The 12,700-nt window shown below is 40.4% G+C and overlaps 1 protein-coding gene across 4 annotated transcripts in view; it reads left to right on the top strand.

Annotated features, from left to right (window-relative positions):
- LOC138978852 (spatacsin-like) overlaps positions 1-12,700 on the top strand; it is a 67,883-nt gene that overhangs the window by 9,823 nt on the left and 45,360 nt on the right. For all 4 annotated transcript variants that reach the window (XR_011459830.1, XM_070351662.1, XM_070351671.1 and 1 more), the window contains exons 3-13: positions 96-326; positions 1,489-2,146; positions 2,553-2,679; positions 4,303-4,453; positions 4,774-5,258; positions 5,643-5,822; positions 6,779-6,978; positions 7,248-7,465; positions 11,065-11,269; positions 11,750-11,956; positions 12,437-12,534. Coding sequence is in view for 3 of the 4 variants with exons in the window: in XM_070351662.1 (XP_070207763.1) it covers positions 96-326; positions 1,489-2,146; positions 2,553-2,679; positions 4,303-4,453; positions 4,774-5,258; positions 5,643-5,822; positions 6,779-6,978; positions 7,248-7,465; positions 11,065-11,269; positions 11,750-11,956; positions 12,437-12,534 (2,760 nt within the window). In the remaining variant the exon portion in view is untranslated. The remainder of the gene's footprint in view (positions 1-95; positions 327-1,488; positions 2,147-2,552; positions 2,680-4,302; positions 4,454-4,773; positions 5,259-5,642; positions 5,823-6,778; positions 6,979-7,247; positions 7,466-11,064; positions 11,270-11,749; positions 11,957-12,436; positions 12,535-12,700) is intronic.

The following is a 12,700-nucleotide window of genomic DNA, read 5'->3' as shown; positions in this document are numbered from 1 at the left end:
GTTCGAAGTGCTCCCCTTGTGCCAACCCTCCCCCCTTGTGCCAACCCTCCAAAGGTTGGCTTACTTTTACACCTTTTTTCCTTTCTCTCTTACAGGTCAGTGCTCTGTGTCTTCAATCAAACTAGTCGGCTGTGAGCAGGGCTACCCCTTGTTCATAGTCAACTCGGACACCTTGTGTGCCGCAGAGATAAACAGCAATGTCTGCCTTCCTTGCACCTGGATCCCCTTGCCAACACAAGAAGCGTCGCTGGAGGGGAACGGGTTTTCATCTTTCCAGATATCCGCTGATGCAGTGGCAGTGCTGCATGCACAGGCTCAGCTGCTATGTATCCTTTGTTCTGGGTGGCCGAGTGGTAAAGCACTTGAGCTCGGAAGCGAGAGGTTGCGAGTTCGACCCTGGGTCAGGGCGTTAGCAATTTTCTCCCCCCTTTCCTAACCTAGGTGGTGGGTTCAAGTGCTAGTCTTTCGGATGAGACGAAAAACCGAGGTCCCTTCGTGTACACTACATTGGGGTGTGCACGTTAAAGATCCCACGATTGACAAAAGGGTCTTTCCTGGCAAAATTGTATAGGCATAGATAAAAATGTCCACCAAAATACCCGTGTGACTTGGAATAATAGGCCGTGAAAAGTAGGATATGCGCCGAAATGGCTGCGATCTGCTGGCCGATGTGAATGCGTGATGTATTGTGTAAAAAAATTCCATCTCACACGGCATAAATAAATCCCTGCGCCTTGAATATGTGCGCGATATAAATTGCATAAAATAAAAATAAAAAAATAAAAAAATAAATCCCTGCGCTTAGAACTGTACCCACGGAATACGCGCGATATAAGCCTCATATTGATTGATTGATTGAATGTTCTTGGTTTTTCTTAGTACTGCAGTCCTTCTTTTTTGAGACCTCCCAAAATTTGAGAAAATTGGGTCTTTGAACAGTGGAAATCTTAAAATTCATGTAAATGTACTGACTTTATAAACAGAAATTCTGAGACAGAAGGATCTTCAAAGTGAGGAAGTCCTACTCTTAAGTTTTGGGGGGGGGGGGGGGGGGGTCATGCAAAGTGGGTTACACTGTAATGAGACTTTAATGAGCACTTTTGACATAAAACAAAAGATGAAATATAGATAGATCTTATCAGTTTACTGCCTGAAGTATACTTTGGATACGATTTAATTATGTGGATACTGGATACATCACATTTTGCCATATCTACAGCCAGCAGGCTAGATGTAAGAATCATGCTGCTCCGAAAAGACATTCAGATAAAGAAAACGTGTTCTTTTTTTCTAATTTTTCTCTGCAACAACTTACCCCCCAAATGGGAACAATTTGTGAGCCTATATTATAATAAGAAGTCCTACAGAAATTGGTGCTCCTGTCAGTTTTCAATATGTTGCCTAAATAGTATAATCTCTTCTGACCAGAAGAAGTACATTTACCATCTAAATTCAGGGTCTAGATGAAAATCCTTAACTCTCTTTGAGTTATCTACAACCTGGCCGATGGACAGCTGGTATGTCAGATAGACCTGGAACCAGTTGGATTCTCTTGCAAAACAAGTGGTGGGGGTGATGACACAAGTGCCTGCTCTATCCCTTGGGCTGCATCCCCAGCCCTTGACAAGCTGTTCTGGCTAGATCAGCAAGGGACTATGTTTTCACTGGACTTGCAACAATATGTGCGCCGAAAACCACACACCGTAAAACTGCCGGAGAACTTCAAAGGCTCTCGCTCAAGAGTCGGTGTGTCGCAAAGTGTCCGCACTTGTCGGCATGGTGATTTTTCCTGGCAGCAGGTTCTTGTTGACTTACACCAGCAAGAGACTGGCCGTGCTGCTAATACTTCATGGTCTCATCAGAAACTTCCCAGGTTAACTACAGAACAGCAATCTTCGAAGTCACTCAAAACACCTGCGTGCGGATTTCGAGGGAAGCCAAGGAGTGTGTCGGTGAAGAGTCAGGTTGACAATTATCTACAGCAGTTTAAGTTTCCCAGTGGAAGTCTGCTGGAGGTTGGTTACAGAGTGACTGAACTGAGAAGCAGCAGGTCAACCTTGGCATTAGTGTTGGAGTCTGGTGCCGATGAGAACCAGAGAGCTGTTGGCTTAGTGGATTTAAAATCTCAGCAAGTCTACATGCATGAGTGAGATATATTTATTTTTAGCATACAGTGTGTCTACATCCTTACAGAGAGAGGGAGGGAGAGTGCACCCACATGTGTTTATCTGTGTGTCTGTTTTTCATTTGAGGTTAGATGAAAGAGAGAGAGAGAAGGTTAATGATAATCTGTATACACTCAATTTATTTTGTGCTTTGTGTTGTTGCCAGGGTATTTCAAATGTTATATATATGTGTGTGTCTGCCAGTTAGATTTTCATAGGCATTACCTTTTTGTTTTTGCTTTCTCTATTATGACGAAGTGAACCTAATGTTTCCTGAAACTAGGAAATAATTTTCATGACTGGTTAATTATTAGTTTTGAATATCAGCAACGTTATGAATGTTTTGATGTATGCCTGTACAATGACTGCTGATGTTTTAATTTTCAGTCTTCCTAGCGAACATTTTCCTGTACTGACAACATCTGCTAGCCATCCCATGATGCTCCTGTCGCCTGAAGGATTACTCATGCTGGTTCCGCCCTCAAAAGTGGACCAAGAGGCGATTGTCAGCAAGGTAAAAAAAACGGGCATGGCTTTGATTCACGTAAATCACATACAAGTACACCTGTAATGAGAGGACACCTTAGAGACCAGCCATCAAGCGTAATATTATTATTGGGTGAAGTCGACTCTGCGAAGTCTACTTCATAAAGCTCGTTGCAGGAATTGAATTTTTGGTAACAAGACTTAGTGAAGTCTTTGCGAAGTCAACTTCGGTCTCAATTGAGGTCCCCTTTTGTTCAGGGGTCCTTTAATTGTCACTTTGCTCTGAAAGGTACTAAACCAACAGACAGCAGATATCTTTTTTTTTAGAGGTGTCCTATCAAAAGAGGGTTGTCATGTTACAAGTGCCACTTGTGAGAGTTCAACAGAGGTTATAACAATTGTAAACAGTGAATAATCTACATGCTTGATTTTCATGCAGAAAGTTAGAATAGCAGTAACACAATGCTCAAATCAGAAGTGTGATGCAGTATTGAACAAGTAAACATTCAGATTTAACACAACTGTACTACTGCTGGTGAGTAGCATGTCACAAACATGGGAGTTCTCTTCTTTTTTACATTTAGTCAAGTTTTGACTAAATGTTTTAACATAGAGGGGGAATCGAGACGAGGGTCATGGTGTATGTGTGTGTGTACGTTTGTGTCTGTCTGTCTGTCTGTGCGTGTGTGTGTAGAGCGATTCAGAGTAAACTACTGGACCGATCTTTATGAAATTTTACATGAGAGTTCCTGGGTATGATATCCCCAGACGTTTTTTTCATTTTTTCGATAAATGTATTTTATGACGTCATATCCGGCTTTTTGTAAAAGTTGAGGCGGCACTGTCACACCCTCAATTTTCAATCAAATTGATTGAAATTTTGGCCAAGCATTCTTCGACGAAGGCCGGACTTCGGTATTGCATTTCAGCTTGGAGGCGTAAAAATTAATTAATGACTTTGGTCATTAAAAATCTGAAAATTGTAATTAAAATTATTTTTTTATATAACGATCCAAAATTACTTTTATTTTATTCTTCATCATGTTCTGATTCCAAAAACATATAAATATGTTATATTCGGATTAAAAACATGCTCTGAAAATTAAAAATATAAAAATTATGATTAAAATTAAATTTCCGAAATCGTTTTAAGAACTATTTCATCTTATTCCTTGTGGGTTCCTGATTCCAAAAACATATAGATATGATATGTTTGCATTAAAAACACGCTCAGAAAGTTACAACGAAGAGAGGTACAGTAAAGCGTGCTATGAGGCACAGCGCAACCGCTACCGCGCCAAACAGGCTCGTCACTTTCACTGCCTTTTGCACTAGCGGCGGACTACGTTCAGTTTCATTCTGTGAGTTCCACAGCTTGACTAAATGTAGTAATTTTGCCTTACGCGACTTGTTTCCTTTTTGCAACCACCGAATGTCACACATTGTTACTTTTATTTTACATAAAATGTTCTTGAGATGAAATTCTTATCATTTGACATGTGCCAAAAGACTTGCAGTCTGGTAAAATATTGTGAAAAAACAACCACAGAAATTTGAATTTAAAGATAGGTTTATCTCCTCGACAAATCGTCCTGGAAGAGCTTTAGTTGTGTGCTGTAAAATCATCTCTACACCGCGTTGTTAATTTCAGATGATGGAACACAGCGGCGCACAGTCAACAGACGCTCTGTGTCAGCTGAACGGCTGGGGTCGTACCACTGTACCACTGCATGCCCTGGAGATGGGACTCCGCCAGCTGCAACTTGACACTGTGGCTTTTTTCCTCTGTGCCAAGGAACACTGTGAGCATCTAAAAAGAGAGTTTAGGGTGAGGGGGGGGAGAGTGAGATGATGAAATTATGTACATAATGTGAAAAGGCAGAATATGTTTCACAGAGTTTTACAAAGTTAAAAGGTTTTATTTGGCTTTTACATATCTCTTTGAAGCTAACAAAAGACAACTTACACACACAAACTGATAAACGGATGCCCGTAGTGTATGTGGAATGGTGGTGATGGTAGTGGAAGTTGATATTAGATCAAGGAGATTTAAAAGATGGAAACACATACATTTTGTGCTGTACATGGAAACATAATTTTGAAATTAACTGCATATTTTCAGTGTTCTCAGGCAATGGTAGCAACAACTCCTCCCCAACTCACCACTCGACGCCCTGGAGGGAGGAAACGCACCTCTCCACCATCAACGACCTACTACCTGCCCTTGACCTATTCCTCAAGGTCATCAACAATGACCTTGCCGATGTGACACCTCCCAGAGATTTCTGTCTGCGCCTTTTGATCCAGACTCTGGAGTTTCTGCACCACCTCTTGAAGGACGGATTGGTTCGTCAGAGGCAGCTGGGAGGAACGAAGATAGAGACTGCAGAAAAGGAGGACCTGGATCGTGCCATGGAGGTGGTCATGGGATACATCTCCAAGCTGCGAGACGCCATGCTGGACCACGAGATGAAGCAGAAAAAACTGGCGAGAGCTGTGTCGATGCGCTCAGTGGGTTCTACTTCTGTGGACACAGAGAAGACTGACTCCATGAGTATGGATAGTGTTGACGCTGGTGGGACGCTTACACAGGATATATGTTCTGAGGTGAGGTTCAGATAAGACATGTGATGTAACCTTGTTTGAATTTATTGTTTCAGTTTCAGTGTGCTTTTGGGCTAACTGTGTCATTGTGTGTTATGGTGAAACAGTTGAGTAAAAGTGAGTAGGATTGAAGAGGTCAACCTTGTTTTGTTTTATGTGCAACCACCTTTAAGTTTGAATTTCTTTCTTTTGTGAGGTCTACTTGTTTACAATTACATTGACCAAGAAGAAAGTCATATTCAGAACAGCAGGAAAAGCTTTTGAATAGTTCCGGTGGTTGATGTTTGTGATTGCAGTCCTAGTCAACAAAGCAGTTTCTCTTTCTTCTCAAAGAGACTATAGAATGAAAATCCTGTGATTGTTTTATTATTTGTCTGTATATGTCAGGATCACATGGAAAAAGCTCTGAGAGAAAACGACATGCCAGCGTTGCAAGCTCAGCTCTTGTTATTGGGGCGCGACGTCACGGCTCAGTGGGGAGAGGTGGTGAGAGTTGGTCTGCAGAAGGCATGGTCTCATGTGCAACATCAGGATATCTCTGCAGCACAGTTTATTATCAGTAACTTGGTGAGTAGAGAGAGAGAGAGAAAGAGAGTTGGAGAGAAAGAGTGGGGGCTGAGAGAGATTTCATGTGTGTGTGTGCATACATGTGTGTATGCATGCGTGTACACGCATGTGTGTGTGTGTGTGTGTGTGCATACATGAAGTATGTGAAATTGCGTTTTTTTATGCATACATGAGTGAGAGGGAGAGAGTGGTTGCTTGTGTGTCTGCCTGTCTGTGAACTTTTATGTCTGTGTGAAACTAGACTTGTGTATGCAGGTGAGTGTGCTTTAGCCACACAAGATCAGTGTTGTCCCCAGCCTCAGAGGACAAGGTCAGTTGAACCTGGATTAAAAAAAAATAAAGGTCCAAATGTCCTTGCTTTGTCCGCTTGGTAGGAAGATTGAAGGTCTACATGTCACAACTATCAGACGGTCAGACCAATGCGTCAGATCAAAAAAGTATGCGTCAATGACTGAAGACCGAGGCCTGGGAACAACACTGCAAGATAAGAAAAAGCTTGTCCGACAGCCCAATTTGTTGGATAAACCTGTACACAGAACAACTCACCATTGCAGTGTAAACAGATAGATAAATGTTGTTTTATGCCCTCACGGTGAAACCATAAGGGGCATGTTACATGACTTCAGATGAGATACCTAGTTGTATGCGTGTTTAGGTGTGTCCAGCTATCAGCTCTTATGGCAGAATAACGAAGGTCTTTTCCTTGCCTTTTTTGCGACACGGGGGTGGGACATGGCTACCGTCTCTGAATCTGCACATAAAGTTGACCCGTGTCTGTCCCAGTCTGGATTCGAACCCGTCACCCTAGGACCACAAGTCCAGTGCTCTACCCCCTGAGCTACCAGGGCCCCTGTGTAAACAGACAGAGATGGGTACTTTATTTTGGTAGAACATTGACAGTAGATATGTCCAGCATGACTGATGTGAATGCTATGCTATGTTCATTGTCATCAAAGGGTCTGGATGTTGCCAAGACGGTGTGGGATCTCACTCAGCTCACAACAGAACGGCACCTACAGCACTACATCATACACCAGCTGAAAGCAGCAACAACATTGTCCTCTGAGGATTTGTCTCTGGTGGAGTTTCTGCAGAAGTTGTACACTGTCTACCCCTCTGCTTCGGTGAAACACAACTTGATGAGAAAGGAAGGAAGGTGAGCTTTTCTATGAATGTTTATATTCTTATTCTGTTTTTAGTTACAGATTGTTTGATTTGAAAGAAAGAAAAGAAAAGAAACATATCTGATCATTACAAAAACAAAAACAAAAGTTTCTTCCAACTGACTGACCAAGTTTCTGTGCGGTGTGATGCAGTAAACATACATTGCTTTGGCCTGACAGTATAGAACTCTTTCATTTTCTGTATATGCCTTCTGTGATTTTATTTTTCATCATTGGAAGTGTTTTTATTTTTATTTTTCAGTGTGATCTGGTCAGCTGAAAACCCCATGGCTTCTCATCTGAGGCCTGTTCAGATCAGCGTGTCATCAGAGGCCAAAGACATTGCCACCAGCACGACCAATGGCACGGCTTCTGAGCAAAAAGAGGGTCCATACTGTACCATGGCTCTCCATTGGCTCAGGCACGTGGACCCTGAGATGAGAGAGATGATTCTGTTGGATGGAACTTTACTTGGCAATGGTATATATCAGCCCTGTTTCCACTCCAGTACTGTTTGATACTCATTGTTTGTTTGATTACTTTTTACATTTAGTCAAGTAATGACTAAATGTTTTAACGTAGAGGGGGGAATCGAGACGAGGGTGTGGTGTATGTGTGTGTGTGTGTGTGTGTGTGTGTGCGTGTGTGTAGAGCGATTCAGACCAAACTACTGGACCGATCTTTATGAAATTTGACATGAGAGTTTCTGGGAATGATATCCCCGAACGTTTTTTTTCCTTTTTTTGATAAATACCTTTGATGACGTCATATCCGGCTTTTTGTAAAAGTTGAGGCGGCACTGTCACGCCCTCATTTTTCAATCAAATTGATTGAAATTTTGGCCAAGCAATCTTCGACGAAGGCCGGACTTCGGTATTGCATTTCAGCTTGGTGGCTTAAAAATTAATTAATGACTTTGGTCATTAAAAATCTGAAAATTGTAAAAATATTTATATTTTTCTAAAACGATCCAAATTTACGTTCATCTTATTCTTCATCATTTTCTAATTCCAAAAACATATAAATATGTTATATTTGGATTAAAAACAAGCTCTGAAAATTAAATATATAAAAATTATTATCAAAATTAAATTGTCGAAATCAATTTAAAAACACTTTCATCTTATTCCTTGTTGGTTCCTGATTCCAAAAACATATAGATATGATATGTTTGGATTAAAAACACGCTCAGAAAGTTAAAACGAAGAGAGGTACAGAAAAGCGTGCTATCCTTCTTAGCGCAACTACTACCCCGCTCTTCTTGTCAATTTAACTGCCTTTGCCATGAGCGGTGGACTGACGATGCTACGAGTATACATACGGTCTTGCTGCGTTGCATTGCGTTCAGTTTCATTCTGTGAGTTCGACAGCTACTTGACTAAATGTTGTATTTTCGCCTTACGCGACTTGTTGTACTTCTATTCAAACAAACACAGTAGTTGATTTTTAGATGTGGATATCATTATCCAAGTTTTTGTTTTGTTTTGTTGCTGACTAAGAACTGGTAGATAGTACTTTTCCTCTTTTTATTACATTTAGTCAAGTTTTGACTAAATGTTTTAACATAGAGGGGGAATCGAGACGAGGGTCGTGGTGTATGTGTGTGTGTGTGTGTGTGTGTCTGTCTGTCTGTCTGTCTGTGCGTGTGTGTGTGTAGAGCGATTCAGACCAAACTACTGGACCGATCTTTATGAAATTTTACATGAGAGTTACTGGGAATGATATCCCCGGACGTTTTTTTCTTTTTTACGATAAATACCTTTGATGACATCATATCCGGCTTTTTGATTCACATGCGAAGCAAAAGTGAGTCTATGTACTCACCCGAGTCGTCCGGACGTCCGTCCGGAAAACTTTAACGTTGGATATTTCTTGGACACTATTCAGTCTATCAGTACCAAATTTGGCAAGATGGTGTATGATGACAAGGCCCCAAAAAACATACATAGCATCTTGACCTTGCTTCAAGGTCAAGGTCGCAGGGGCCATAAATGTTGCCTAAAAACCAGCTATTTTTCACATTTTTCACATTTTCTCTGAAGTTTTTGAGATTCAATACCTCACCTATATATGATATATAGGGCAAAGTAAGCCCCATCTTTTGATACCAGTTTGGTTTACCTTGCTTCAAGGTCAAGGTCACAGGAGCTCTTCAAAGTTGGATTGTATACATATTTTGAAGTGACCTTGACCCTGAACTATGGAAGATAACTGTTTCAAACTTAAAAATTATGTGGGGCACATGTTATGCTTTCATCATGAGACACATTTGGTCACATATGATCAAGGTCAAGGTCACTTTGACCCTTATGAAATGTGACCAAAATAAGGTAGTGAACCACTAAAAGTGACCATATCTCATGGTAGAAAGAGCCAATAAGCACCATTGTACTTCCTATGTCTTGAATTAACAGCTTTGTGTTGCATGACCTTGGATGACCTTGACCTTGGGTCAAGGTCACATGTATTTTGGTAGGAAAATGTGTAAAGCATGTGAGTCGTATGGGCTTTGCCCTTCTTGTTGTAAAAGTTGAGGCGGCACTGTCACACCCTCATTCTTCAATCAAATTGATTGAAATTTTGGCCAAGCAATCTTCGACGAAGGCCGGACTTCGGTATTGCATTTCAGCTTGGTGGCTTGAAAATTAATTTATGACTTTGGTCATTAAAAATCAGAAAATTGTAAATTAAATATTTTTTTTATAAAACGATCCAAATTTACGTTCATCTTATTCTTCATCATTTTCCGATTCCAAAAACATATACATATGTTATATTTGGATTAAAAACAAGCTCTAAAAATTAAAAATATAAAAATTATGATCAAAATTAAATTTTTGAAATCAATTTAAAAACTTTCATCTTATTCCTTGTGGGTTCCTGATTCCAAAAACATATAGATATGATATGTTTGAATTAAAAACACGCTCAGAAAGTTAAAACGAAGAGAGGTACAGAAAAGCGTGCTATCCTTCTCAGCGCAACTACTACCCCGCTCTTCTTGTCAATTTCACTGCCTTTGCCACGAGCGGTGGACTGACGATGCTACGAGTATACGGTCTTGCTGAAAAATTGCAGTGCGTTCAGTTTCATTCTGTGAGTTCGACAGCTTGACTAAATGTTGAATTTTCGCCTTACGCGACTTGTTTTATTTCCCCTTTTTGAGTCACTTGAGAAAATGTGACTCTATGTAATCGGTCAGTGTTAGTCTGTCCGGCCGGCCGGCTGTCCGGCCGGCCGTCCGTAGACACCACCTTAACGTTGGACTTTTCTCGGAAACTATCAAAGCGATCGGGCTCATATTTTGTTTAGTCGTGACCTCCAATGACCTCTACACTTTAACGATGGTTTCGTTGACCTTTGACCTTTTTCAAGGTCACAGGTCAGCGTCAAAGGAAAAATTAGACATTTTATATCTTTGACAAAGTTCATCGGATGTGATTGAAACTTTGTAGGATTATTCTTTACATCAAAGTATTTACATCTGTAGCCTTTTACGAACGTTATCAGAAAAACAAGGGAGATAACTAGCCTTTTCTGTTCGGCAACACACAACTTAACGTTGGGCTTTTCTCGGAAACTATAAAAGTGACCGGGCTCAAATTTTATGTGAACGTGACTCCCAGTGACCTCTACACTTTGACGTCTGCTTTGGTGACCTTTGACCTTTTTCAAGGTCACAGGTATGTCTTGAAGGAAAAAAATTGAAATATCATATCTCTGAAACTATTCATCGGATTTGATTCAAACTTTATAGGATTATTCTTTACATCAAATTATTTACATCTGTATTGTGTTGTGAATAGCAATTTCTTCCTGTCCATCTGATGCCTCATATAATATTCAGAACTGCGAAAGTGACTCGATCGAGCGTTTGCTCTTCTTGTTTAATTTAATATTTTTTAAACCGAAATGATATTTTAGTCATTGTATATGTTTACATTCAAGTCAAATGCAGATTTCTGAAACACAGAAATAAAAAAAATAAAAAAAATGATTTGCAGAGAAAGTTAAGATGGTAGCAGCCCGAATGTGCAAAACCAATGAAAATGAGAAATTGATAATGGCTTCTACCACAGGTTCGGTAGAAGACAACAAATTCAGCAACCATCAGATGTGGAAGTTCTGGTTGTCACGCAACCAGCCTCAGCAAGCCATCCAAGCTCTGGAAACAGCCATAGCGGCAGAGAAGGGGATGCTGGGACACTGTCTGGAACAGTACTTGCACGACCTGCCTCTGTCTGCTGGCTTTGTTCAGCATCACATTAAGTCACACTTACTGAGGTACAGATTTTCTCGAGTGAACATAGTCTGTGTATATGTGACCTGTACTTGTTCAGTAGTGGAGCATTACTGAGTAAAAGACATCATTGTTTTTGTGCCTGTGTGTGTGTGTGTGTGTGTTTGTGTGTGTGTGTGTGTGTGTGTGTGTGTGTGTGTGTGTGTTTGTGTGTGTGTGTGTGTGTGTGTGTGTGTGTGTGTGTGTGTGTTTGTACTCTAGATAAAAGCTATGGACAAATAGATATTAATGCCAGTGAATTAGTTTGTTTTTGATTGGTAGGTTATGTTGCTCGTTTGAATTATGTTATTTATGATAGTAAAAATATAAAGAATTTTACCTACTGGGCTGCAAAATTTCATTTGGGATAAAAAAAACATGGATCATATTGAATGATGCATAAATAGATTTAGCGTAGCCTTTGAAGGACAGAACACCCAGCAGAAACTGGTTTCAAGCAGTGTTGTGTTCTTTTCATTCCCCAGCAAAAAGAACACACTCCAGGCAACACTCCAAAGCCTCAACCCATCAGTGGAGCAACAGCTACAGATGATGAAAGGACTGCTGCATCTTCCCCATCCACTGCACGGCTGTGGCAGCAAAGCGTTGTGGGAGTTCCACAGGCAGTTTGCTGCTTACTGCTCCAGCTATGGATTTGTGGTGCCCCTCTGGAGATACTGCTCCGTGCATGGGTATGATTCATTTTGTCTCGGTTTGTTTACAGCGATATTCATTAAGTGTTTATGGTGAGACGAAAGGAAATTAAAAATGCTAATATACATTTACAGTATGGTGGTAGTCTGGTGGTGAATCTTTTTTTAAATTTTTTTTTACTGGATATGGATGTCTGGGGGGGGAGGGGGGAGTTGAGGTTGAGAAAATGTATCAATGGTGAGGAAATAAGTACATGGTGTCATACTTGTCTAAATGCGTATGTCCTGCTTAGTTGGTTGAACTCAAATGAGCTAATCAGGTCAAAGAAATGACTAGAATGTTTCCTAGTGAACTTACGTGTTAATTGTTATTTAGTATATTTAAGTATATTTGTTCTTGTGACCATGTTTAGAGTAGATGTTATACATATAAATATGATCAATATCGCTGAATATATAAAACATCATTGTAAGTAAATTTATGACAGTGCGATTACTCATACATGTATGCCTGTGCAGGTTGGATGTTGAGAGCTTGCTACAGATTGAGTCCACAAAGCATGCACTCTGGTTCAAACCTTTCGTCCACTTCTACTCTGCCATCAGTCAACCAGATGGTGAGGAATAAATGTGCATGATCAGTCACTTATACCAATGTTACAAAAGTGGTAAGACATGAACTCAAGTCCTGTACCAAATCTCTGTGTATGTTTGTTACAGCTACCCAGCAAATTATCATGGATAACAAAGTGGTATGAAGTTGTAGAGGTGTGGACTAGGCTA

The sequence above is a fragment of the Littorina saxatilis genome, linkage group LG1 (assembly GCF_037325665.1).
Source record: "Littorina saxatilis isolate snail1 linkage group LG1, US_GU_Lsax_2.0, whole genome shotgun sequence".
Lineage (NCBI taxonomy): Eukaryota > Metazoa > Mollusca > Gastropoda > Littorinimorpha > Littorinidae > Littorina > Littorina saxatilis.
The sequence above is the reverse complement of the archived record's forward strand: the minus strand, read 5'-3'. Positions and strand labels throughout refer to the sequence as shown.